This window comes from Camelina sativa, chromosome 3, assembly GCF_030686135.1.
Source record: "Camelina sativa cultivar CO46 ecotype springtype chromosome 3, ASM3068613v1".
Lineage (NCBI taxonomy): Eukaryota > Viridiplantae > Streptophyta > Magnoliopsida > Brassicales > Brassicaceae > Camelina > Camelina sativa.
The window spans coordinates 12,639,878-12,667,106 of NC_141882.1; the positions used below are offsets into that span (position 1 = coordinate 12,639,878).

General features: G+C 35.4%; 1 protein-coding gene and 1 pseudogene across 18 annotated transcripts; both read right to left on the reverse strand.

Moving 5' to 3' along the window:
• Positions 1 to 8,777: 8,777 nt before the first annotated feature.
• Positions 8,778 to 15,756, reverse strand: LOC104778946 (putative LRR receptor-like serine/threonine-protein kinase At1g29720; annotated as a pseudogene). The gene is made up of 25 exons (XR_015595509.1): positions 15,525 to 15,756; positions 15,256 to 15,433; positions 15,096 to 15,167; positions 14,422 to 14,493; positions 14,272 to 14,343; positions 14,118 to 14,189; positions 13,952 to 14,028; positions 13,379 to 13,450; positions 13,219 to 13,290; positions 13,074 to 13,139; positions 12,910 to 12,981; positions 12,398 to 12,460; positions 12,253 to 12,322; positions 12,104 to 12,154; positions 11,979 to 12,020; positions 11,825 to 11,868; positions 11,275 to 11,660; positions 10,968 to 11,166; positions 10,794 to 10,814; positions 10,561 to 10,698; positions 10,337 to 10,455; positions 10,046 to 10,256; positions 9,693 to 9,923; positions 9,450 to 9,600; positions 8,778 to 9,361 (listed from the first exon to the last, which is right to left on the reverse strand). The product of XR_015595509.1 is annotated as a putative LRR receptor-like serine/threonine-protein kinase At1g29720 (transcript).
• Positions 15,757 to 16,435: 679 nt separating this feature from the next.
• On the reverse strand, positions 16,436 to 23,944 carry LOC104776999 (putative LRR receptor-like serine/threonine-protein kinase At1g29720). Of its 17 annotated transcripts, none has more exons than XR_015595514.1 (26): positions 23,530 to 23,744; positions 21,611 to 21,643; positions 21,334 to 21,511; positions 21,147 to 21,218; positions 20,996 to 21,067; positions 20,844 to 20,915; positions 20,674 to 20,745; positions 20,517 to 20,588; positions 20,351 to 20,422; positions 20,186 to 20,257; positions 20,030 to 20,098; positions 19,873 to 19,944; positions 19,732 to 19,794; positions 19,578 to 19,646; positions 19,417 to 19,467; positions 19,292 to 19,333; positions 19,174 to 19,217; positions 18,699 to 19,087; positions 18,411 to 18,606; positions 18,304 to 18,324; positions 18,058 to 18,204; positions 17,864 to 17,955; positions 17,563 to 17,773; positions 17,246 to 17,482; positions 17,007 to 17,160; positions 16,436 to 16,931 (listed from the first exon to the last, which is right to left on the reverse strand). XR_015595514.1 is itself a non-coding variant. In XM_087508925.1 (26 exons), exons 5-26 carry the CDS (start codon positions 21,028 to 21,030, stop codon positions 16,575 to 16,577), a joined length of 2,604 nt encoding a protein of 867 aa, XP_087365051.1. In that variant the 5' UTR covers positions 21,031 to 21,067; positions 21,193 to 21,218; positions 21,334 to 21,511; positions 21,611 to 21,643; positions 23,530 to 23,714; the 3' UTR covers positions 16,436 to 16,574. The 17 variants fall into 17 exon arrangements, 10 of the variants coding, with proteins under 10 accessions (XP_087365051.1, XP_087365049.1, XP_087365048.1 ...); XR_015595516.1 differs by having other exon boundaries at positions 21,193 to 21,218; positions 23,530 to 23,738; XM_087508925.1 differs by having other exon boundaries at positions 17,246 to 17,477; positions 21,193 to 21,218; positions 23,530 to 23,714.
• Positions 23,945 to 27,229: the final 3,285 nt, after the last annotated feature.

A 27,229-nucleotide genomic window follows, 5' to 3' on the forward strand; every position in this document is an offset into this window, starting at 1 on the left:
TGTGGACGTATCTATAATGGTGGTAATGATGACGGTAGGAGCTCAGATTCATAACACACGACAGCAACTCACGGGTGGTGATTATATAGAACGTCCCATTCGTCGACCAGTCACACAGCTCGGAGAAGAATATATACAAAAGGTATTAAAAGATAATCCCGAAGATTTTCGGGTGCTGTATCGTATGATTCCAGATATGTTTTTGAAGCTGTCTAGGATCATCAGAGACAAAACTGGTTTACAAAACACAAAAAAAATATCTGTCGAAGAGATGCTTGCTGTCTTCATGCTCACAGTTGGACAAAATGCAAGATATGGCTACGTGAAAAAACACATTTCAAAGGTCCAAGTTTGCAGTGAGCACAAGCTTTAATAAAAATTTAAAAGCTCTGCTTATTATAGCTCCAAGTCAGATGGTGAAACCAGATGGTTTAGTGCCACTGAAGATCAGAGAAAGTACACGATTTTATCCATATTTTAAGGTGCATTATTTCATCTTTTGTTTAAATTGATTCTTTTAGTTTTTTCTTCATAGAATTTGACTCTTTTTTTTTGCATGTATTATAGAATTGCGTTGGAGCGATAGATGGTACACATATACCAGCAACAGTAGTTGGGCGTGAGGTGGCAAGCTATCGCAATCGAAAAGGAACAATATCTCAGAACGTTTTGGCTGTATATAACTTTGATCTGGAGTTTATTTACATTCTGAGTGGATGGGAGGGTTCGGCCCACGATTCAAGAGTGTTAAGTGATGCGTTAACTAGAGGAACTAACAAGTTCCAAGTGCCCAATGGTAAAACATTTATAAATTTTCTATAGATCATATGTCTTATATATAGTAACATATATCATCCAAATTTCAGGAAAATTTTATCTAGTTGATTGTGGATTTGCGAATCGTCTCAGCTTTTTAGCTCCATTCCGAGGTGTTAAGTATCATCTACAGGAATTTGCTGGTCAAGGTCGTGATCCTGAAACTCCATATGAGTTATTTAATCTTCGCCATGCTTCTCTGAGAAACGTGATCGAAAGGATATTTGGAATCTTTAAATCTCATTTTGCTATTTTTAAATCAGCATCTCCTTTTTCTTACAAGAAACAAGCTGGATTAGTCTTAGCATGTGCAGGGCTGCATAACTTTCTTCGTAGAGAATGTCGATCGGACGAAGGTGTGTTCCCTAATGAAAATAATGCAGTTAACAATGGAAATAATTCTGTCAATATAGATGAAAGTGATAGAGAAGAATCTCTCGAGACGCAAGAGCAAGACAGAGAAAATGCAAATAATTGGAGACAATCTATGGCCGAAGACATGTGGAAAGATGCTACGATTTAAAAGTTCATTGATAGATAGATTTTAGTTTTCAAGTTTTGCATTTAATAAAATTGCTACATCTAATAAACTATTGTAGTGTTTGTTTATGTTGAATTTTAAACTCCTAGCCTTCGTGGATAGAGGATGAAGGAGCGAACTTATCCATTTCAATTTGTTTCTGTTGTTTCTGTTGTTTTGAATTCAGTTCTTTGTTTTGTTTCCTGCAGTTTTTGATTAAGGTGATATTGGTTGTGTCATGTTATGGTGTTAGCACCTATCTTCTTCTCGCCTCCGTTGCTTGGCTCTATCTTGTCTTTTCTTTGCTTACAACTCTTTAACGATTGGGAATACAACCATCAGCGATTGGTGTTTTCCTCACGTCGTCCCTTCCAGCTCTTCTTTTATTCATGCGTTTTCTACAACCATGACATGCTTGATCAGAGACCCGTTTGTGATTTCCACCACTCCGCGACGTCTCTTTTTCTCTTCAACTAAAACGACGACAAACGGCAACAAAATAACTTCGGCTCGATCTCTTTACTCTCATGAACGAAAGATGACAACGTGTTTGCTTTTTTGGTGCCTGCAATTTCTGCTAAGGTTGTTGTGTGCTCGTGATGCTCAGTTTGCTTTTTTTTTTTGTTAACGTGGTGAAAAAAGAAATAGAGAAATTAGTGGAATTGATATCTTTTCAATTCTGTTAAAAACTCTCTTTTATTCTATTAAAGTGCTGCAAAATATAATTGATAGAATTAACGAGAAAGATTTGAAAGCTTTTAGAATACTTGAAAATCTATTGTTTATGTCTTCAAATCTATTCAATCAAATTCTTTCATCCAATACCCCCCTCTAAATCATCTTCTTCCTTTGGATCAACGACAAAAAACCATTTACGATTCCGATTTATAATCAATCACGTTTCCATCATCGAATCGAAGATTCTAAAACGTTTCCAATCACCTTTTCTAAGAATCGCGATTTCCTTGCGCTTCCCAACGATTCTGACCGCTTCCGCTTCCGATTCCGATTCTAGAGCGAGAATCGGAGCTTCACCGGCGATTCCGTGCAACCTAGGAAAATGTACATCTGCTTTTTGTCTAATAGCTACAGTAAAATAGAGAGAGAAGGTGATTGGAAACGTGTGTGAGAGAGAAAAGTGGCAAAGTAGGGTATGGATGTCTGAATGTGTGAGAGAGAAGAGTGGGACATAAGAAAGAAAAGAAAAATATATATTTGTTATAAACTGGATAATAACACGTGATTATCCATGACACACTTCTACTCTTAAGTAACTTTAATTTTATCTATTTATGTATATATTTATCCATTAGTGATACATATCTATCGATAATAGATAAACTTTAGTGAATTTGACACCTTATAGCAATATAACTTTGGTGAAGTTATATCTTTTAGTTTATCACATATATATGTCGCATGTGATAAAGTGGAACATCCATGATGTTCACTCTTAAAATGAGCTATATAATCATTTATAGTGCAACCGCAAGATATTACAAAACGGTTCCCGGTGATTTAATTTCCATGTCAAAACATGGAACATGCAGTTTTGCATGTAGTCAATATTATATATGAGGCCAATATTTATAAAGAAATATTTCTCCCATGTTATATATTCACGGTTGAAGATCAAATATTTCTCATTTTGAATCTTATAGGTGTGTGATATATATTTTAAAATGCTCCTCTACACCGCATAAAAAATATCATCCACAGATGATGAAATATATAGATGCGGGAGATGAATCTCTGTTCTAATAATGTTAAAGCCATCTTATGAGAGATGTGCTTATTGCAAGATTTGCATATCATCATGTTGGATGATAAAGATCCCATCACTATGGGGAAATCATAGAATAGCTTGGATCTTTGAACAAATGAATATTATAAATATGAAATTGATTGTTCAAAAGTTCAAAAGACCACTATTCAAAATGTTTATTGCAAATCAAATGCAAAAAGCTGATGGATGAGATTTCATATTGATCCTCGCTTAAATGAATATGAACTTGTAGTTCTAAGAAATCTCACATCCCAGCTAGAAATGCTCCAATAAAATATGTCTCTGACAGATGACATACTAAGTCTATGACACACAAGAAACGTGATAGACTACTTTGGTTCCTAAGATAAATAAAATCCTCGAAAAGAAAAAGGAGCAAATTAAAAAGAGACTTATACTCTCAAAAGAGGAGCAAATGAACTCCTAAAGAGGAGTAGATAGACTCTTAAAGAAGAGCTAATAGACTCCCTGAGAAGAGCACATAGACTCCTAAAGAGGAGCAAGATACTCCTCAAGAGTAGAGAAACCGACTGATATGGTTAATAATGAAATCATGTACCTATATAAAATCATTTATATAATGATTAAAGAGATCTCGATTAACCATGTCATTACGGGAAATATGGAACCAAAGACATAATGTCAACAATAAAAATATTAAATCGGGCAATGTGATTAATGAGAATCATAAATCTCCGATCTGTGAGCGTATAGAGATATATATTGGCCAATAAAAAGCTAATCAAGTCTATATTAAACTCGTATGAAAGACGAGTAATTTTTGGACTAGTGGTCCAAGCATCAAAAGGTTATAAACTTATAATGATACAACGAAATGGTGTGTCACGCCATGTTTTGTTAAAATACCTTATCAAACAAAATGGATGCTATATGAATGACTTGAAATATGCCTCATGGATGCTTGAAGAGCTTACCCCGAAATATATATGATATCATAATTATGTTCTCGAGAACTCATAACAGTGATGATTTTGAACATCATCAAAACTCTGGAAGAGTTATATGGAATGAAAGATCTTGGAAAGACAAATATGTCTCCAGATATTCCAAATTAAACATCTATCGAAATAGATATGATAGATGTTATACTAGTCACTTTTAAAGGAAGTCAAATACATATATATATATATATACTCATGTAAGATCATATATAAATGCTGACGAGTATTTATATATTTTATGAATTATGCATAGCATTTTCTACTAATCTTTTTGCAGCATATAACTCATTCTCTATGAGTAGATTTTGAGTATGAGTTAAAAAATATCTTCTATTGCAAAGGTATGATTAACTTGGGCTTAATATATTTTGGAACTCCCAAGTTTGGTTTAGTTGGTTTTGCAGATGGAAGATTTATATCGGATCAGTACCAAGATATATCGCAAAACAACGACTTTGTGACGTTTCAGTGATAGACTTTTTGGTTATCGCTTATTCAAGTCATGCCAAAATAGTTGTGCTTCATATGCCATATCGAAAATCCCTAATGGCTCAGATGATGTCCGAACATCAACCAATAGTTACCCGCCTAAGACGGGAGCCTCGTAACATGTTGACAAAGAACTTCGAACCAAGGGTTCGATCAACATCAACTAGTTAATTCCGACTACCTAATTCAGAATGCATCTTCAGAGATCAAAATGCATCTTTTGAAGATGATACTTCCAAGGGGAGAATATGATGATTCGCGTGGCTGCACTCTTTTTCCCTTATTATGGTTTTTATCGTACTGGGTTTTTCCATGATAAGGTTTTTAACGAGGCAACAAATAACATGCAGAAGATCGACCTCAAAGAAGAATGTCAATGGGGAAGGCCTATCTCTCTTCAAAATCTTTGTCCTATATCGACTAGATCAGAAGAATGAAGAGAATGATCGATATCGATCATCTACGGAAGATATGAAAAAAAGGTAGACTTGTTTGTTCGAATGAAAGAATGATCGATATAAGTTATCTGCGAAACCTATGAAGAGAAAAAAACTCTTCTATTCTAGGGGAGATTGTGATATTGTACTCTTTTTCCCTTATCATGGTTTTTATCCTATATAGTTTTTCTATGATAAGGTTTTTAACAATGCAATACAAAATAAGTAATTGGTGATGGATAATCAAGGGGGAGTGTTATAAACCGGATAATAGCACTTGTGATTATTGATGGATAATTAAGAGGGAGTGTTATAAACCGGATAATAACACTTGTGATTATCCATCACATTACTTCTACTCTAAGTAACTTTAATCTTATCCATTTACATATATACTTATCTATTAGTGATATATATCTATTTGTAGTAGTTATCCCTTCATCTTTTACTTCCTCGTCAAGTAATTACCATATATATGTGTTAGTTTTGCTCATTCTAACACAACACAACAATAAGAGATAATAATTCTTTATCTTAACTCTCGCTCTCTCCCTTTATTATAGTAGTATATATTATTATACTTATACTATTATACATACGTACATACACTGCACATATATAATATAATAATTTTATATTTTGCGTTATGTTTTATAACAATATTATTATTTTCATCACATCTCATTATCTTTAACAATTTAAATATTTATTAATTAATAATATTTATTTTTAAGAAAATAGATTGAAAAAATATATGTTTTTTTCTTTATAATTTGACATTCATTTTGTTTTAGTAATTTCAAATAAATTTTCATATCAAAAATAATATATGCAATGGTTCAGTACAAATGTCTATATATATATACATTTTGTTTTAGTAATTTCAAATATTATTTTCATATCAAAAATGATATATATAATGTTTCTATACAGACATATGTTCACATTACCATATATACATATTATTAAGTGTACAGATGTAAATTTGTTTAATTCCTTATGTTTTCAGATGTCTGTACAGCTAATAAAGTATACGAATACAACATTATCAAATATATATTCATATCAAAATTTATACATGTAATGGTTCTGTGTAGATATATGTACACATTATCATTTGTAAACATTATTAAGTATGTAATTTGTTTAATTTTTAGGTTTTCAGATGTCTGTACAGTTAATAAGTTGTACGAATATAAAATTTGTAAAAAATATTTAACATTATCAAACAATATGCATATCAAATTATAAAGAAAAAACATAGATTTTTTATATCTGAAAAGAAATTAGAAAAAAAAAACACTAAATTATCAAGTATTTGAGTAAGTAAACATGAGGCGTATGCTCAAAAAAAAAATGAAAAAAAAAACATAGCTAGAGTCTCAGGTTGCTACCGTGTGAGAGACTGACTATTTGTATAATTATGAACTAGGATCTCACTCGTGCTACAGCGTAGTGGAATAATTGCGGACATATACGACATATAAATTTTTGTATTATCAATCATATTAAATCATATCTTTGTGTAATGGGTTTGGATAAAATAGTAGAATTAAAAAAAATTTGGTAATATCAAATCTCAATGAGCTTATATATCAAATTATCTCCCTTCTATCAACAATTATCTTATCTCAGCCAACATGTCTCCCTTTCTCTCATTCATGCAAAAGAAAGTCAAATCTGTTCTTAATATTTTTGAAAAATATGTTAAGAGGCATTAAAATATATGGCCGTGAAATGTGTTTATCTGTCAAATTGAAGCACATAAAAACAAAAGCTACATTCAAATTTGTATTTTTTTTTATTTATAAATCCATATTATTTTTGGAAACATTGAGATTTATTTTTGTATCCAAGTTAAACATAATCTATCAACAAATCATGACCAAAGAAAAAAATAATTGGTCTTTATATAAAAACTAACAGATTGACACATGAGCAAATCATTCCTATCAAAAAAAGAAGATTCAAAAAGCATCATATGTTTCATTGAAGTGATTCAAGAAACATGTATATCGCGTTTGAAACCATGCAACAATCATAGTTTCGACATCAGTTAAAAAGATCAATAAAAATAGAAAACTTTCAATGATTAGTGAGGAGTGAATATGTTAGTCGAATTCTATATTTATAGGATAAATAAAGTTGGTTTCAATATTTAGGGTTAATTAACACTGTTATAAATATGATCTTAATAATATATTTGTGAATCAAATGTTTAAATATAGATTCGAGATATGCTCAGTTTCCAAAAAAATCGAAATCTATATTTATGAATAAGTTTTTTTTTCAACATATTTCAAATTAAGATTATACTTGCAAATATAATAACTATTGTGATATGATTTTGTAAACTATTACGTGTAACTGAAAATTTACTTTCATTTTTGGTTAGTTTGTAGATTTGAAATCAAATTATACACTATTGTTCCCAAAAATATCAAAATCAGATTATTTATTGAATTTTCGAGTAGTTATGTGACTTATGTAAAGTGCTAATTATTAGGGTGATTGATTTTATTTAGATTTCCTTATTATCTCTAAACAATATTTAAATATGGTTAGTTTTCTTCTTCGAATAATTAATATTAAAGGTTTTTGGGATTCAAATATATATATTTGGGGAGTGCTAAATTTAAATTGATCTTCTAAGATATTTCCCTTAAATCAAAAATTAAAAATATATTTATACATTTTAATTATGGTAAGTTTGTTTAAACGATAATCCATTAAAGGTTATCTAATGGTTTATAAACTTAAAATCATCATATAATTAAATTATTTTCTATTTGATGGTGTAGATAAATTACATTATCATTATTATGTACTTTATTAGAATTACAGAGATAATTTTATAACAAACTTAATATTATTTTTGTAAATTTTTAAAAAAAATTTAAAATATATTCTGTTTTCAAAAAATTAAAGATTTTTTATTGAATTATTTCGTAGTAAAATTTATATTTTTTCTTAATTTGTTATTAATAACTTTAGTCATATAAGAAATATGCTATTTTCTAAATAAGAAATATGATTTTACTAAAAAAATTATATATATGGGTTTCCTAAATAATAGGAAAACCAATATTTGATTTTCGTAATTAATATGGTTTTTTTATTTGAAATGTTTGTTTCGTTTTCCTTAGGAGTATAATTTAAATAAATATTGCAAAATTTTCAGATTCTAACCCGATAACCCATTATAAACGAAACGGATATTTCTGACCCGAATCCAATTTGGTTGATTTCGGGTAATTTTCTAATTTTGACCCGGTCCGAATTCAGTTTGTACTTCTCTTTTACTAATATAGAGATTAGAAACGTACACTTTTCCCATTACTTTCCAAAAACGTACTAAAACTCCAAATATCCCTTTGTTTAACACCAAATGCAATATAATTTTTCTCTTTTTCAAAGCCTTTAGTTAATTTGCACCAATACAAGATATAAAATTGAATTGATGCAGTTATATATAGACATTCTTGATTTGGTTAAAATATTGTTCAACTTCCCTTTTCCCATTTGATGCCAGCTGACTCAGCCACATGGAGAGAAAGATCAATACATCTCGTCTTGCAAAACTCATCGATAAAAACATAACTCCATCCGAAACAGAGGAGACTATAATTACGACGATGACCTAACCTTGTGGTTTGGTTAGCCACTCGCCCTCCCTTCCTAGTTCATAGCCCAAAGTGTGATTCAAACTCTTGTAACTTTCATCTCAGGTCTAAGGTCGCATTCATTGTAACCTGAGCTATTGGCTCTTGGTAAAAAATTCCATTCAAAAAGGAAAATCACAGCAAACACAAGAAACTTTCATCGAAAGATACTATTATTCTACAAACATTCTAGCTAATATAAGGTTTCATACAACTTTTAGTTGTATGACTTTGTAGTTATTAGTTAATAAGATATGAGATCCACAAACCCCTCAAAACTCACAAGAGACAAAGGCAATATGCACAACCTTTGTCTCTTTTTTAAGGCCATTGATGTCTGAAGCAACGAGGAAGAAAACTCTACTGTGGAGTTTAGAGTTGTGGATTCTGTGTTGTGTGGATACAGATCATAACCAGACGTCGACGATTTTTCTGGTGTCGTCTCCATCAGCTTTGAGAAGTTCAAGTCGTGTACATACACAGCATGGTCTGACAGAACCTGTGTTATTTCCATCTTTCCCTGGAGCATTTTCACAGCCTCAGACATCAATGGCCTTAAAAAAAGGAACTGCATTTGTGCAAACAAGAGCAACTTTGATCATCCTCGTTGCTTCTTTGCTGTCGCATTCACCTTCCAGCAACGGATCTACGATCTCCATTATGTCCCCTCTCTGTTCTAAGGTCAGCGCCTGAGATTTGATGTGAACAACTTAATGGTAAAAGAAATCACAGATTCAACTATTAATTGGGAAAGAGAAACATAAACACTCCAGTTACCCAATTAATAAGCGAGACGTTATCAGCACTTCCCAGCTGTTTTGTAATACTCTTTCCACTAACAATTTCCATTGCCACAACTCCGAAGTTGTACACGTCTGCTTTCTCTGTCAAGTGACCCTGTAACGCATATTCTGGAGCCATATACCCACTACAGCATAAAATAAATTAAGATATATTTAGAACTTGTACCAAACTATTATGTTTTCTGTGTCATGGGTGTGTTTATGCAAAACTACTTACATGGTTCCTGCAACGTTGGTGTTGTATGCGTGTTTTCATTTTCATGGAGCCTAGCCAATCCAAAGTCAGATATCTTTGCATTAAGGTCGGTGTCTAGGAGCACATTAGGGGCTTTTATGTCACGGTGAACCATTTTGATCATCGATCCTTCGTGGAGGAATTCAAGGCCTTGTGCAATCCCCACACAGATCTTTTGTCTCGCTGCCCAGTCTAGTTTGAGGGAGCTCTTTCCTGGTAATGGAAGTAAACCAAGGAGAAACCATATCACTTTACATGTAATAACATATGCGTACACTTTAATTAGACTCAAAACATATTTAAAACAAAAAAAAAGCTGAGCGACTTTAAATTACCAAACAACGCAAGTGCAAGAGAGTTATTTTCCATGTACTCATAAACTAGCAGCAATTGTTTCTTCTCGACACAACAACCATAAAGCTTGACAAGGTTTGGATGATTCAGACCTGAGATCATTCCTATCTCATTCACAAATTCTCGGTTTCCTTGGCTTGACTTGGAAGAAAGCTGCTTGACTGCTATAATAGTCCCATCTGACAGCTCTCCCTACATTAAGTTACATTTATCAATAAACCACTAAAGCCATGTTTTCGTTTGAGAAGAACTCGGTGTCTGATTTAACATACTTTGAATACGGATCCGAAACCTCCTTCTCCAAGTTTGTTGGCTTCATCAAAATTGTTTGTTGCAGCTTGCAGTTGCCTCCAAGTAAAGCAAACTGTTTGTAGACCATGGGCTCTCAGGTCTATGTGATCACGTTCACAAAATAATAACATTACTAATGCGAATACAAATCGGTCGTATGTACCAAGAATGGTTTCATATATAATTGGATTCTGCTAAGTGGTACCTCGTTCTCTTGTGTTATTGTCTCTTCTGTATCTCCTCCCAGCATATATTCCCAAAGTCAAGAGAATAAGTACTGTTACCAAGGCACCCGTTGCCCCGAAAATTAGAGGATAATTACTTTGATGTTTTATAATCTCCACTGCACATTAAACACTAAAAAGTCTTAACACCATGCATATACACTAACCTACAGAAAATAATTTTAACAACGTAGTTTTAAATTTCTTTTTCAACCTCCACATCGTCGTTCCAGACCTGAAATTTTTGAAGGATGAACATTATGGCCAGGAGAAAAAAAACAAGTATCAGGAAGATGAAAGTGAAGCTCAGAAAAGAAGCTATATACGAAAGTTTAAGAATCCGGAGTTTTCTCAAGCAGAGACTTGGCAGAGGAAAAGGGGTACTTACTGTGACACAAGGAGATTGCAGAGATAAGAAGACCATAATTTCCTCTATGGGGAATGAGGGTTGTCCCTTTCCCCGCCCAATACAACCTAATCTCTAGCATATGATCCGTCACGTTAACAGCTTTATTTTCTTTCACAACAGGCTTTAGAGTACCATTAGCTTCTTCGTTGATGTTAAAATCCCTCAAGAACAATTCTCCCTGACAAGCAAAAGAAAAGAACAAAAAGCAAATGAACTTTAATCTTCCACAACTTATTTTTAAAGATTATTATTATATTAAAGTATTCAGTAAATAGTGACGCTATACCTGAACGTAGACATCAAATATACGCCTAGCTAAACGATTATATAGGTCTTCTTCTGAAAACTGAAGCTCCATAAAATGGAGTTTCAAATTGTATGGCCCATTTTCCAAGCAATACGCATAATAAACTAGAGAGAGAGCAGATCGACGTGCAGTCTTATAAATATCAGGAAAATCTCCTGATAGTGCTGAAGTATTTGAAGTGATGTATGTATCCTCATCTTCCTTATCATCGCCAAAGTCACCGGTGTTACTGACTCCCCAGTTTTTGAAGTGTTGACTTGTAGCAGCTCTGAGTTCACTGTTATCAGCTTGATAAGTGATTTTACCCAGAGGGGTTGTAATATTAACACTTTCTCCACCACAATTTATATGTAGTGATCGTTGATCTACAATCAACAAAAGAAGTAAAAGGGTGTTTGATTTCTTAATATTAAAAGGAGGGAATTAACAGCGTAAGATGAGATAGTACGTAGAAATAACAATAAATATTAATTCTTAGGTCAAGTATTGAATGCATGCATGTTAGACATCAATATATACAGGTACGTACAGTTCCTACAGTTGATTGGACCATCCCATGGAAGAAGCCCAGCTCTGTATAACAAAACCAATCATAGTAATTTGGCAACTAATCAGCACAACGCTTTCAGATTACTAAGTTTAATCCATTATTGTAAGATGATGAGGTACAAGACTGTACTTACAAATTGTTTTTCATATATGAGCTCTTGTATGTGTTAATGTTACTGATTCAACAGATATTGAGAGCATAATGTCAAAATTCTATATTAGCAGATTAATTATTTAACAAATATATTTATGTAGGTACCTCTTTTCCTGGCAGCTAGACGACCATGAGAAATTGTTATAAGAGAGATCACTGAGAAGTTCACCAAATGTAGAAAACCAACTAGAATATTAGTTTACATGACAAAAGATTTCTCAAGCCACAGAAACAAGAGAAAACTTGAAACGTACATGTTAGATATCTTGTTGAGGAAAGGCACTAGAATTGATGTGTCCAGAAAGCATATTGCCGGTCAGATAGCTGTAAGACCATGTCAAAAGTTAAACTATATATCCGCAAGGATTAGTCTATGATATTCACATTGAAAGTACTTACGTATATAATGGTGCTAATTTTATTCCACGAACTTCACCCGTCAACTTGTTAAAGGATAAGTCACTGCAGCAAACAACATGAACAAAACAAATGAACTTTTTTTTTTTTTGGTATGAATGTAAATCATGAGTAAATATTGCCTATATTTGGATCATGTCATACACCATTTCGTCTCTCTATGATATTTATTTATGTGTTCCAAGAAAATCAATATTTACACCTAGAAACGGACTCTCTTTTTTTGAATAGCAAAAAAATTATGGGGCAATGTTACTTGAACCAACGACCTCTAAGTTAGTTTTATCAGAAATCTTTACCAGTTGAGCTATTGACTCTCTGTAGAAACTGATTTTCAAGAGGAGAAGGGCCTACTTAATTGATAATAGTCATACTAAAATAAATGTAAAATGTTATATTTCACACCAACATCTCAGCAGGTGGAATATTGGGCTACCTTGCTTTGAATTTACATTCTTTTCACATTTCATCCAAAAATGAAAAAGAATACTTACAGAGTTCTTAAGTTCGACTTCATGAATATGTATGAAGGAATTGGGCCAGACATACTCGCATTCCTCAAAATCCTGAAACGAGAACGAAGACTTAAATTTGACATTCTCAAAAAAAAAAAAATAATAATAATAATAATAACTAAGCTTCATTTGCAAACACATACAAGTTTCTGATGACTTTGCTAGATATATTAGGAAAGAAGTTTATCCCAGTTGTATCACTAATACTCCTGCATATGAATATACCGCTAAAAACATCAGTATCTTCTCAATTTTGCTTTGGCTAATCTATCGAAAATAGTTCATTACAGTTCAGTAAGATTTTCTAGGCGGGCCACTGCATCAGGAATAGGTCCTTTCAGTCCACTTGCGTATAAATCTCTGTATATCAAACCGACACATGTTAGATGACACAAAAACAAAAACTATAAGAGAAATAATTAAAATTAGCAATCATGGACAATCTTACAGCCTATTAAGCCGCGACCAGTTGCCGATATATTCTGGGATGATGCCAATGAAGTTATTATCACATATCCTACTGCATAATGAAAACAAACAACTAGTTTGGACCCACCAAAAAAAAAAATAGTGGCTATAACACATGATGATCAAATTTGTAGAGGTCTGTTTTTCAAAAAAAAAAAACAACTAGTTTGGAGCTTTGCTAAACTTATCTTCTTAGACTACTTTATATATGCTCTATATTGGAATATCTATTCACACACTTATTTACGCCTTTCGTATGCATGTGTCAAATCAATTCACTACCAAAAGAAAAAGAGACAACATACCTAAAGTCAAGGAAGATTCTCAACGCAAAAGTACTAATTAACTGGTGTCATGTCAATATATAATTATAGGTGGCATTGGCAATAAAAGAACACCTTCAAAGTTTCCAACGATATATACACACCCATCAACTTCATAAATCTACTAGCCTTTAATTCAGTCTGATTATATATTCAAGATCAGATCATTTCCAATTAAAAAGGCCAAAAGATTTAAGAAACAATCATTGTTATATATATCAACAACTTACAATTTTTCAAGGTTTACCAGTCTACCGAGAGTGATAGGAAGGCTTCCGATCCGGTAAATCGATTGGACGCAAGTTCCCTAAAAAAACCCAGTTTCACACAAGAACATTCTAAAAACACTTGTGGCTTTTCAAAAATGGTTAAAATATTATATGTAAATGGTCTTACAATCCTGTTAGGTTGGTTAAGTAACCAAGCTCATTAGGAATCAGGCCAGAGAACTGGTTTGCTTCAACCCCTCTACAAATTGTCATATAACCGTAGTATTAGATAAAATTAAAAGGCATATTCTGGTATAGCTAGGAAACAATTTGTGACGTACAAGAATGTCAGACTCTTAAAGTTTTGCAATCCAGTAGGTAAATTCCCAGACAAACGATTTGCGCAAACCGAGCTGTGAGGAAAAGTCTAAGTTACTCGTGGATCATGAAGAAGAAGCATCATGGAGAGAGAAGATGGAGAGAAAGCTTACATGAAAGTGAGGTAAGGCAATGAAGCCCACTCCACTGGGATTGTGCCTGAGAGGTAGTTCCTGCAAAAGTTTCTGCAAACAAGAGCAACACAATAATAAGTTGTACTTCATATTTTCTTGATACATACATAATAAGTTTGTTTGTATTTCTCTTGTTAAAAATAAGAGCTAAAACAATCTTATTTTTTGCTACAATTTTTTGGTTTAATTAAGAGGTTGAGTATTTTGACCTAAAATAACGGCTGAGTTGTTGTTTCAGCATTAAATTTCCCTGATATATAAATTACCAACCATGGATTGTGCAAATCCTCCGACTAATCACGGATTCTGTTAGAAGCAGAAGCTTCTCTCTCACAAAGAAAAATAACAAGCTACTTGTTTCTATGTTTTATGGAACTTGTGATTTCATTCATAAACTGAAATGACTTGTTGTATTACAGACTCAATTGTGTTGTGATACAAGTACTCGATCTATACTTATATGAATCGAAACCATTGTGTTATAACTGACCAGACACAAATTTTTGATCTAAAGACACAACTGTAAAACAGAACAACTTGTGTCCCTTGATTAAATAACTAACTTATATAAACGTGTTCTGTTATGTAAATATGTTGTGTTATGATGCCAGATTTGATTATGCTTCAACAAATTCTTTTAAAAAAATTCTTACATCTTCTGAAGATATAGAAGCTTGGCCAACTCAGGCGGAAGTTTTCCTGAAAGACTCGTGGACTTGAGAATTCTGTGTTTTTTCACATACAACAAAAAGAATTAGTATAAAAGTCAATATATGTCTGATAAGAGAACACAAAATAAAGATTAACACTCACAACACTGTAATATGACATGTCGTGTTGTTGTGGAAGGAACAATCACACTTAATGATGTTTTCTAGCTCCGGTTTCGAAACGACATCCATCTTTAGAGTTCCTAAATGGCAAGGGTCTCCATAACTTAGGTTCAATCTCTTTATGCCAAGTGTAGTAGCTATCTCCTCAAGTGCATTCACTGCACAAATTATGAGTATAAATACATATATGGAAAAGTGTTGATGTTGTTGACCTTTAATATTAGAAGAATTAATCTTTTGAGTTGATACATTCATCTGGATGTAAAGCTGGTGAAGTGGATGTTGTTAGAGTCGCGAAGAAGCTTGTGATGATGGTGAATAACAGAACAAGAGCCGAGAAGAGAATCCACATTGTTTGCTTAGTCACAGGATTGCACCATCAAAGAGATTCAATCAGTGCCATATAATAAAATTTTATCTATAGTTTTTATTTCTAAGGTCTTCTTAGTCGTCGGCGACTACGTACAAAACATATATGACCAAAAGTTGTATAATGGTGATGTGAACGCTTGATTTATGTTTAAGGTCTTCTTGGTCGTCGCGTGGCGACAAAACATATATGACCAAAAAAGTTTTAATGGTGGTGATGTGATATATTTTTTTTTGAATATACATCGAGTATATCTTTACTATACTATTACTATCTATGAAAACGCACTTTTGCACTTGACAGATCATGTCATTGGACTTTGAAGCAACGTCAATAACGTAGATCGAACCACCCATTTTAATCCCACAATCATGGCGGAAATGATCACTGAAGAAAAAATTATTCAACTTCGGTGATCTTACACAGAAATATAAAATTATTTTTGCATGTCATCATTTGAATTACTGAAAACGACGAAACAAAATTACACATACGTGGATGTATGATTTTGAGTTAAAAAGTAGCGTTTAAAGTAGAACAGAGAGAATGAAATCATGTATCACATAATGCATTCCATAATATGTGTACTATAGTTTTTCTAATTAGGAAAATTAATTTAAACATTAAATGCAAATTGCTTACCCAAAATATTAAGTTTTAATTTCAAGCCCTACCTAATTAAAACTAAACTCCCAAAAATGTTATATTTTTCCCAATATATATAAACATCGAAATAATTTTTTGTTCTAATATAGAATGAGTATACTTACTTAGGTTTACTTATCCAAAGTTTCGAGAAACTTGTATCCGTTTTTAGAATTTGAAACGATGGCATACACGATTGTTTGCATATATACATATTTTGAAGTTTTTTAGAGGACACAAAATTTTAAAATAGCTAAGTCCATTGTTTTTTTTTTTAAAACTCCCTAGCTAGTAAAGACAATGGACTCAGGACTGAGTGGGTACAGATCATTGATCTGTATGAGATCATAAGCAGATTCAGAGGATGACGGAATCGACATGATACCATCAGAAGGCAAAGATGATGGATTGAAGCGCAAGTCATCACCATACACTCCAGGGTCTGATATGATCTGCTCTATATCAGTCTCCCCTTCAAGCATCTTTACAACTTCCGACATGCTTGGCCTTAATGTCGGAGACTTGTTGGAGCATATAAGTGAAACCTTTATCATTCTCTCTGCCTCCATCACATTGAACATTCCTTCCAGCCTTGGATCCAGAATCTCTGTGAAATTCCCTTTCTTTTGCAGCATAAATGCCTGAAATTGAAAATTAAGAACCATTTTATTTGAGAGAAAGCAGAGTTCTTGTGGAGAAAAGGACTGAATCAGTACCCAATCGAGAAGGCCAACACAACATTCGTCATCTGGCGTGTATTTTGCGTTGTTCTTTCCGCTAACAATCTCCATTGCCACCACACCGAAGCTGTAAACATCTGCCTTTTCTGTTAGGTGACCCCTCATTGCATATTCAGGAGCCATATATCCTCTGCAACCATAACAGCAATAACTGTCACAGGAACATTTTCATTAAAAGTAGGATTCAAGTGTATATGACTGACTGAAAGACTGACATTGTTCCAGCAACTCTGGTGGTAATGTGACTCTGATCGTCTTCATGGAGCCTGGCCAACCCGAAATCTGATATCTTTGAGTTCAGATCCTTGTCAAGCAGTACATTTGTCCCTTTGATGTCTCGGTGAATGATCTTAACCGCCGAATCTTCATGAAGGAAAGCAAGCCCTCTCGCGATTCCTACGCATATTTTGTGTCTTGTTCTCCATTCTAGTTTCAGACTGCTTCTTCCTGCTCTGACAGTTAACAAGCAAACAATCAATCTCAAGAAAGAAGAGAATGCAGTCAGAGAATTTGGTTCAGTCAGATAATTTACCAAATAATGCATCAGAAAGACAATTGTTCTCCAAGTACTCATAGACAAGAAGCAACTGGTTTTTCTCAACACAGCATCCATAAAGCTTCACAAGATTCGGGTGCTGCAGGCAAGCGATCATACCGATCTCGGTTACAAACTCTTTGTTACCTTGATGTGATTTGGAAGATAACTTCTTTACCGCAATCATTGTTCCATCTGGTAATCGTCCCTGCATTGTCAAATTTTTGGCTTTAACGTCACCTTACCTGTTTTTAAGAATACTAACATTGATTTCTAAAGCTTGAAGACTTTTTTGTACCTTATAAACAGATCCAAAGCCGCCTTCTCCAAGCTTGTTCAAGGGATTAAAATTGTCGGTTGCAACTTTTAGTTGCCTCAAACTGAAGGAACCTGTTATTAGATCAGCTCCCTTAAGCTCTTTATTTAAGCACTAAATATCCGATAACAGAACTTTACATAGTTGTTAAGTAGCGGATTCAAGTGAAGTAGTACCTCGTTCTGCTGCATTTGCATTGCTAACACACTTTATCCAACATAATAAGACGAGGAGCAAGAAAGCAAGAGAGACTGCTAAGCCAAGAATGAGAGGATATTTTGTTGGTTTATGATCTTTTTTTACTGGAAGAATCTGCAACGGAACTGAAGGTGGGCAGAAGAAAACAAAGAGAAAAGATAAACCCATATGCAGGCATAAGCAGGAATAAAAAGACTCAAAGACTTGAGATTTCTTCTTCATACCACCGCATTCAGATTCCGAACCTAATGGAAACAAGAACAAGTAAATAATTAGGATAAAGATATCTCAGGGAAATGTGATGTTTACTTCCACAGAACTTTTAACTCACTGGGACAGACTGAGATCGCAGAGATAAGAGAGCCATAGTACCCTCTTTGAGGAATGATCATCGTGCCTTTCCCTGCCCAGTAAAGCCGTATCTCTAAAGTGTTATCAGTCACGGTAGTGTTTACTTCTCTTACAACTTCTCTGTGAGTTCCATTAGCCTCCTCTCTGATGTTGAAATCCTCCCAAATTAACTTCCCCTGGACGGATAGTAAATTTTATAACTTCAACAATCAGCTAAAAACTCTGAAAAGGGGTTCTTAAAGAATATACGACAAAAGGTTATATGTACCTGAATGTAAATGTTGAAAACACGTTTCGCTAGTCTAATGTATGGTTCCTCATCTGAGAACTGTATCTCTGCAAAATGGAGTTTCACGTTGTAGCTTCCATTTTCGAAGCAAAATGCAAAGTAAGCCAAACTCAAGGGTGAACGTCTAGCTGTCTGATAAAGCTCAGGATATTTTGCTGAGACTGCAGATTCTGATGAAACTGAGTATGTATCTTCCGTTATTCCATCATCCATAAAGTCACCAGTGTTGCTGAATCCCCAGTTTGTGCTATGATAGTTCATAGCTGAACCTATAGGTCCATAGTTATCACCCTGGTACAGAAACTTTCCACGAGAGTTTTCGATAGTTACATTAGGTCCCCCGCAGTTTATATGCAGAGATCTACTATCTGAGGAAAGTAAACAATTCCACTTCATAGGCAGAAACTCAAAAATGGGTATTTTAGAAAATCAATAGAAAAGCAAAAGAACCTACAATTATGGCATTGCTTTATGGCAGAACATGGAAGAAGTCTGGTTCTGTATTAAGAGCAACAATTTAATAACAGTACAAAAAGTATCAGTGATTAATAAGATTGAAAAAATGTTCTTACAGACGGTTTCTTGAGTGGGAGCTCTCATATGTGTTTATATTCCTGCATGAATACTTATGTTAAAAGCATCCCGAATGTTAAACAAGAAAAAAGGCGGTGGTTAAGATAACAACAAAAGAACATACTTCCTCTCTTTGCACATAGGAGACCACGTGAAATTATTATAGGACAGATCACTGCATATATTATGATATGAATATTAAAGCCAAGAAGCAAAGGAAAGATTAGTGTAATACCGAGAAATATTTTGACGTATATGACTGCTAGAAAATAAGATTGGCCATACATATTTGTGCTTGCAGTAAGGAAAGCTCCTGTTTCAACCTTTCCAGACAACATGTTTCCAGCCAAATACCTGAAATATGAAACCAGGAGATGAGTTCAACAGTTTTAGCACATTTCAATTGCATAGGTAATCCTTTTGACACTTTAGGACTTACGTGTATCTCGGGGCGGTTGCATATGCTGGAATTTCTCCAGTCAGCCTATTAAAGGAAAGATCCCTGCCCGAAAAAGAAAGGCATCATAAGAGATTGGACAGTGTTTTAACAAGATGCGTAGTGATATAACATGAGACTTACAGAGTCATTAGACTCGGCAGATCCCAGAGACTGGTTGGAATTGGTCCTGATAAGTTTAAGTTTCTCAGAATCCTGAAAATTATAAATATCAGTCTAAACATATATATTTGACCATAGTATCGTATCTGGACTTGAGACATAAAGATGTATTACATACAAATGTGTGAGGCTCTTGCTAGCTATCTGAGGAACATGTCCCAATCCTGCAGCCGTGTCACTGATCCTCCTGCATAAAAAGTAAACGCCACAGTTTCGTTTCAGAAAAGAGCATTGGCTTCTGCAACATACAATATTATCAGATAAAGTAAATTACAGGTCGATCAAATTCTCCAGATAAAAAATGGAGTCTGGAATAGGTCCTCTAAGGCCACTCGCATAGAGTTCTCTGATACAACGTTATTACCACAAGTCAGAAAACATTGAAATGTAAAACTACAAACTTTTCAAGTGTAATGCAAAAGAAAGTTACTTTACTCACAATCTTTGAAGTTGGGATAATTTCCCAATAAACTCTGGAATCGATCCGTTCAGGAGGTTATCACTTAAGATGCTGTAAACAATAGAATGAAAATCAATTAGACATGATGAACACATTTAAAAGATGATGTATTGTAAGAAAAAACACAAGAGAAAGATGATCTTACAGATTAGTTAGCTTTTTTAGTCTTGCTAATGTCTTGGGGAGGCCTCCGACAAGTTGGTTGGAAGAGAGTCCTCTGGAATCAACAAAACAAAATCAAATGGATCATATTCGATAAAATCACTCATGAATCTGTTTGATTAAAAAACAGTCTTACGTACAATCCTTGTAGATTCACTAGGTTCCCAAGTTCCTTAGGAATAGTTCCAGAAAATTGATTGGCTTCAAGAGTTCTAAAATCATACAAACGGACAATAGATTTAGTTTCCAGAAAGGACAAAACTTTATATGTAATCTCATAAGATTAACAAAACAATGGTAAAAAACATACAAAAGGGTGAGGTTAATAAACTTCCCCAATCCTTTGGGAATGTCTCCTGATAAGCGGTTTGCGCAGAGAGAGCTGCAGAGAAACATTTCAAGTAACTTTAGAAGCTTTTCTTACTTTCCTAACAATAAAGACACGTGAGAGCAAAGATTTACATAGATTTGAGGTAAGGCAGTGAGGACCATTCCATAGGAATTGAGCCATGAAGGTAATTATGGTATAAGTCACTACAAAAACAAGCAAAAGAATAATATAGCAGTAGTAGTAGAAATTGAAAATAGTTGAAACACTGGAGACCCTCCTCACATCGATTCAAGATACTGAAACTTGTACAGCATCGGAGGAAGTCTACCTGGAAGACTGGATTTCTTGAGGACACTGAACATGAGGTACAGAGTAATTGGGTCACAAAACCAGAGAAATAAGCAGCAGAAACGGTTCGTTTCCTTTTTTTGAATGGTTAGTTTCCTTTTTTGATTGGTTAGTTTCTTACAAGTGTGTGATATGACAAGTGCTGTAGTTATCGAAATGACAGTCACATCTGATTGTGCTGTTCTGTCCTTCATCCAGAACACCTTGAGGTATTACCAGAGTCTTTGTGAGACATGGATCTTCACTTAGGTTCAAGTGCTTCACACCCAGTGTTGCTGCGATATCCTTAAGGGCTTCCACTGGCGAAGACAGCAAACCAGAAACACAATCAAGTTCACAAAGAGAGGCCAATTTCGTGACACATATAAATATGAGATAGTGCTTTGAAAGTACTAAACCTTCATCTGGGTGTAGAGAAGGAGAAGAAGATACTGTAAATAGACAGTAGATAAGTGTAAGAATAAAGCTGAAAAGGGACATTTTTGACATAATCATGAGGTTGTAAGCTCAGACATGGAAAATTGTGTTCAAGTGATCTATCTATAAATATATAACTAAAACCCTCCTTAAATACGAATGCACACACATAAATATAGTTAAAAACATATATGTATATATAGAAAATTGTGAAAATGTGAAATGCAGTTTGACCAAGTTGAGGTTAAGAGTAAACACATGGGTTAGTCATTGCTTGTATTAGGCAACTTGCCAAATTTTTAGGGGATAATTGCAATCCAGCCTCTCTATCTGGATTTATTTACAATATGAGCAGAAACATTAGAAAAATCTCCTCAGAACTACTAGAAGAAACTACTAAGAATTTATGATTCCAAAAGCATTATTGACACCACTTTCAAGAAAACATAGCCTAAACAATTCTAATTTTAGATCTTGAGTCAGAATTTGAAGATCATGGCTTGTTTTGTTAGTAACTAAAAACTGCAGGGATTGACAAGTTTTTATGCATAACTTTGGTTGAGTATCTATGAAACAAGACTTCAACTAGTTGCATATTTTATTCAGTCTTCTTGAGAGTTGACTTCTACTTTCCTTTGGATCTGAAAGCTAGTGGGTATAAAAATTGGTTTACTCCATATTAATCTTATTAAATCTCCTATGCTCAAGGCCAATGATGTTGGAAGCTCTGCAACTGCCTGAGGGAGAGATCCAAACCCTCTCATATGCAAAAATTCCATATGCCTAGCTCATCACATAATTGAGATATCACTGTTAGATCAGAGAACACTACAGTGACATACTTGTTATTCGAAAAGTTCCTGTACACCGAAAATCATCTGACCAATGGTGTAAAACGTTTACAGGACAAGAAAACAATATGTCCCCGTTACATGATATCTTTTGCTCTAGAGACTTCATGGTTATAATTTACACGCTTGGGAATGGTTAATCCCAAATCATCATCAGCACCACAATCTAGAAACATATGCTCAGCCAATAAAAAGTTCTCAAGTGCAAAGAGAAACAGATGCAGGACTAAAAGAGGAAGTATGATGTAAACAGAAACTCCAGATGTAACCTTAGTAGTTGAGACCTCAGTTGCAATTGGTGTTAGTTAACCAAAACGCGTTTTACTTGAAACGTTTACGGGACTGAAAAGAGGATTTATACTGTAACTAGACACCAAAGATGTCACCTTAGTAGTTGGTAACATGGGCATTGATACCTCAGTTGCAAACTTGCAATAGATGTTAATTAAAAAGCATTTAATTAGCTTTCTGTGAACAAATCCTAAACCCAAACCTAAATGTTGCTAGAAACTTATCACAGCAAAGAGTACTTAGTTGACTCTATTTCACCTTAAACGAAGATACTTAAGCAGCATCCTATTTTGGAAAGGGTGGGTAACACTCAATTGGGGGGGGGGGGGGGGGGGGGGGGGGGGGGGGGGGAGATGAAGAGTAGTGTTGTGGAGTCTTTATGAGATCTATAACAGTGGCTAAAGAAGATTTCAAGAAATGCACAACACAGCCTAACTAGACGGTTTTACTTAGTCTAATCGTGTCTGTCGGGACATGTTTCATAACTGTGATCTGAGTTTCATGACCACCACTACATCAGTATCCACACCACAAAGTAATGACATTCTACAGCTATGGTCTAATTATGTAGTAGTGTAAATTTTTCCGGTCCTAATCGAACCTAAAGCGTGCTCATTGTTCATAGATAATGCAAATGCAGCTTTACGCTTACACAAGTCATTGTGCATTTGAATCATCGGAAAGCTTAGTATCTGCAAATTGACGAATTTATCTCTGTCTCATTTAAAAAGAAAAAAAAAAAAAAAAGAATCACAGACCTCAATGTAGGTGCCATTGTCGAGCTCAGGTCGGAGACACCGGGAAGTATCATCGTGATATCCTCGCCAGTAGAGAGGGGGATTACGTCGACGTAGCCGGACTACGAGTACATCCACGGCGCGAACGAGTTCTTATAAACCCTGATTTCACAACCCAATTGAACATTTCTTTGGGTCCATGACTTGAAAGCGTCATTATTATTATTATTATTCTTATAAACCAAAGTTACAGTCTTTATTTAAACAATGAAATTTTATTGGAAAAAAAACTTAACGTAACAGAGATCTTAATCGAACCTCCGTTTACGCTATGGTCTAGAGAAAACAATGGATTCCGCACTAAGACTAGCAGAGCCGTGCCTAGAGATATGGAGGCACGAGGCGGTGTTGAAATTTGTTCTTCAACAATCCATATAAAACAAAAGTTTCTAAAATAACAATTAATATCATACATGAGGAAAAACAACAATAAAAATTAAATATATTGAAACATCCACTATATTAATCTAAGAATGTACGTAAATATATTAGTTATCACAATTTTTTCTTTTTTTTGCCACCAGGTTACAAGATTGATTCAAACGAGCCAATTAGACGGGAAGTTATTCACAAAGGTGATTGGAAGCGATTCCACTCTAGCACGACACGCCAGTTTGTCCGCTCTACCATTCTATGATCTTGGTACCTGAACAAGAGAGAATGAAAGGAATTCACCCTTATCTTCATCAATAGCGTCCAGATATGTCTTGAAAGCAGGCCACTCGGAAGGCGAAGACACCATCTTCACCAAATCAGAACAGTCTGTGAGAAAGACGACTTTCTCGTTATCAGCACCAATCATACACCTCATTGCCCAGGTAAGGGCCTCTACCTCTGCGTAGAGCGGTGACAAGCTACGACGAGAATTAGATGCACCCATGGTGGGAGATTCTCCGTTAGGAGAAATGCAATACCATCCTCTGCCCATAAACTGATCAGTCGCCTTCCAAGATCCATCTACAAAGCATCGGTAACTAGATTCATAACTGTGAGCCACATTACAAGTCTGAGTCATAGATCTGGGTAGAGGCCGAGGGACATCAGTAGAAAAGGATCCGGATAGGTCTTCCTGGGCTGAAGACCACAGCCTGGATTCCTCCTCTGCTAACCGTAGGGTTGCTACCGGGTTGGAGTCCAAGTTACTAAATAGTTTATCGTTCCAAGCCTTCGAGATATACCATAGAATCCATGGAAACATTGCCACCGAAGGAATGTCTTGAAACCTCCAAAATAAAGAATCCATATTAGCATATATAGAATCCGACGGGAAACAACCCATAGAGGTCGGAAATTGGGACAGTCCCCAAACCTGCCTAGCCGGAGGGCATAAAAAGAGGGCATGGTTGACTGTCTCTTCCGTCTCCCCACAAATTTCGCAGTCCATATCACAGCTTAATCCACGACGCCGTAGATTAGTTGTTGTCGCCATGCAACCCGTAATTGCTTGCCACAAAAAATGTCTGAGTTTTGGTGGACACCTAATCTGCCAGACATATGCCTGTAGAGGGATAATATTGGGGCCAGAAATGGGAAGACCTCTCTCTGGTTTCTGCCGCAATGCCTGATATCCAGATTTAACAGTACAGCTACCGGTTTTAGTCAAATGCCATCCCAAGCTATCCGGTGTGGTAAGATTACCAAGAGGTAAAGCAGAAATAAGGGCTACATCCTCCGGCTCGAAAGAAGCCGAAAGTAATGCCAGATCCCAGGAACGTGAAGTCCTATCAATGAAATTTTCAACTCTAAGCGTTGGATCGACTGGCGATCCTGAACGCAATGCTGGTCTCGGGGATTGAGCAGGTATCCAAGGGTCAGACCATACTGAAATGGAGGCCCCAGTTCCTACCCGTTTAATGAGTCCTTTGTTCACCAGAGAGCGAGCAGAAATCATACTTCGCCATCCATAAGATGGAGAATAAGATTTAATAGGATCTAATGGATCCGAATGCCTATAATACCGTCCTTTGAAAACCTTTGCAAATAGTGAATCTGGAACTGATATCAACCGCCAAAGTTGCTTAGCCAACAGTGCGGTATTGAAATCGTCCAGACACCTAAACCCCAAGCCTCCCTCCATTTTATCGACACACAATCTGTCCCAGGCGATCCAATGTAAACCCCGAGTTTCTCCCGAAGAGCTCCACCAGAAGTTGGAGATGGCACTCGTAAGTTTCCGTGTAACTGTTTTGGGAATTCTAAAACAGGACATAACAAAAGTAGGGACAGCCGTCGCGACCGATTTGATCATGACTTCTTTACCCCCCGGGACAGTAACCTGGCAGGCCAACCACCAGCCCTTTTTTGTAACCGATCTTGGACGAAAGAGAAAATTTTGGTTTTCGATCCACCAAGACTTTCCGGGATTCCCAAATAGGAATTCATGCCACCTAAAGTGGTAATCCCCAGGATACCCTTTAAGTCTTCACGCACATCCACATCTACTGTATGTCCAAATTGAACTGAAGATTTCTGGAAGTTTATCCTCTGTCCAGAAATCCTCTCATATTGCCTAAGAATCCCCAAAATAACTTCGCACTGTTCCTTTGTGGCCCGACAGAAAAACAGACTGTCATCTGCAAACAGTAAATGTGAAATTGCCGGACATACAGTGGAAACCTTGATACCCGTGATAAGCTTAGACCATTCCGCTTTCCGTAAATTTGCAATAAGTACCTCAGTACAGAGGATAAAAAGATAAGGTGACAAGGGATCTCCTTGACGGAGCCCTCTAGATGGTATTATTGATCCATGGGGTTGCCCATTTAATAAGACGCTATATTCCACTGATGTCACACACCACATGATCCAGGAAATCCATGTCTCACAAAAACCAAATTTCCGCATTAAGGAATCAATAAAGGACCATTCTACCCGATCATAGGCCTTACTCATATCTGTTTTGATGGCCATAAACTTGCCCTTACAAGAGGGATTAGTGCGGAGTCCATGAAACATTTCCTGAACAATCAAAATATTATCCGTAATTAAACGGCCTTCTACAAACGCTGACTGTGTCTCAAAAATTAATGCTGGCAAGAACTTACGCAACCGTTGACATAAAATTTTTGAAATAATCTTGTACCCGACATTACATAGACTAATGGGGCGCCATTCAGTCATCCGGGTCGGTTTTTCTACTTTCGGGAGAAGATAAATATTAGTCTTATTGAGGCGTTTGTCAAAACTGCCAACCTGAAAGAAAGACTCCACCGAAAGCTTTATGTCAGCTTTAACCGTATCCCAAGCACGCTGATAAAACAGGACCGTCATACCATCCGGTCCTGGGGCTTTATCAGGGTGCATCATAAATAGAGCCTCCTTGATTTCCTGTTCTGTGACTGGCTTAGTCAGTTTCTCATAGATTTCGTCCGTTATAGAGGTGCTGATTTCACCCAACGAGTCCTCAATTTCTGAGGGATCGGTGGTAATGAATACCTCTTGAAAATATGAAGTTGCGATATTCTGGATCCGAGGCTCCTCTGTGGTCCAGTGACCCAACTCATCATACATTCCAACAATCCGATTATTAGCTCTTCTTAACTTCGTTTGGGCATGAAAATAGCTGGTATTTTGGTCTCCGAAGCGCATCCACTTACTTCGACTCTTCTGATACCAGTAAATTTCCTCATCCCGATAAGCTTCCCACAATTTCCAATTCAAT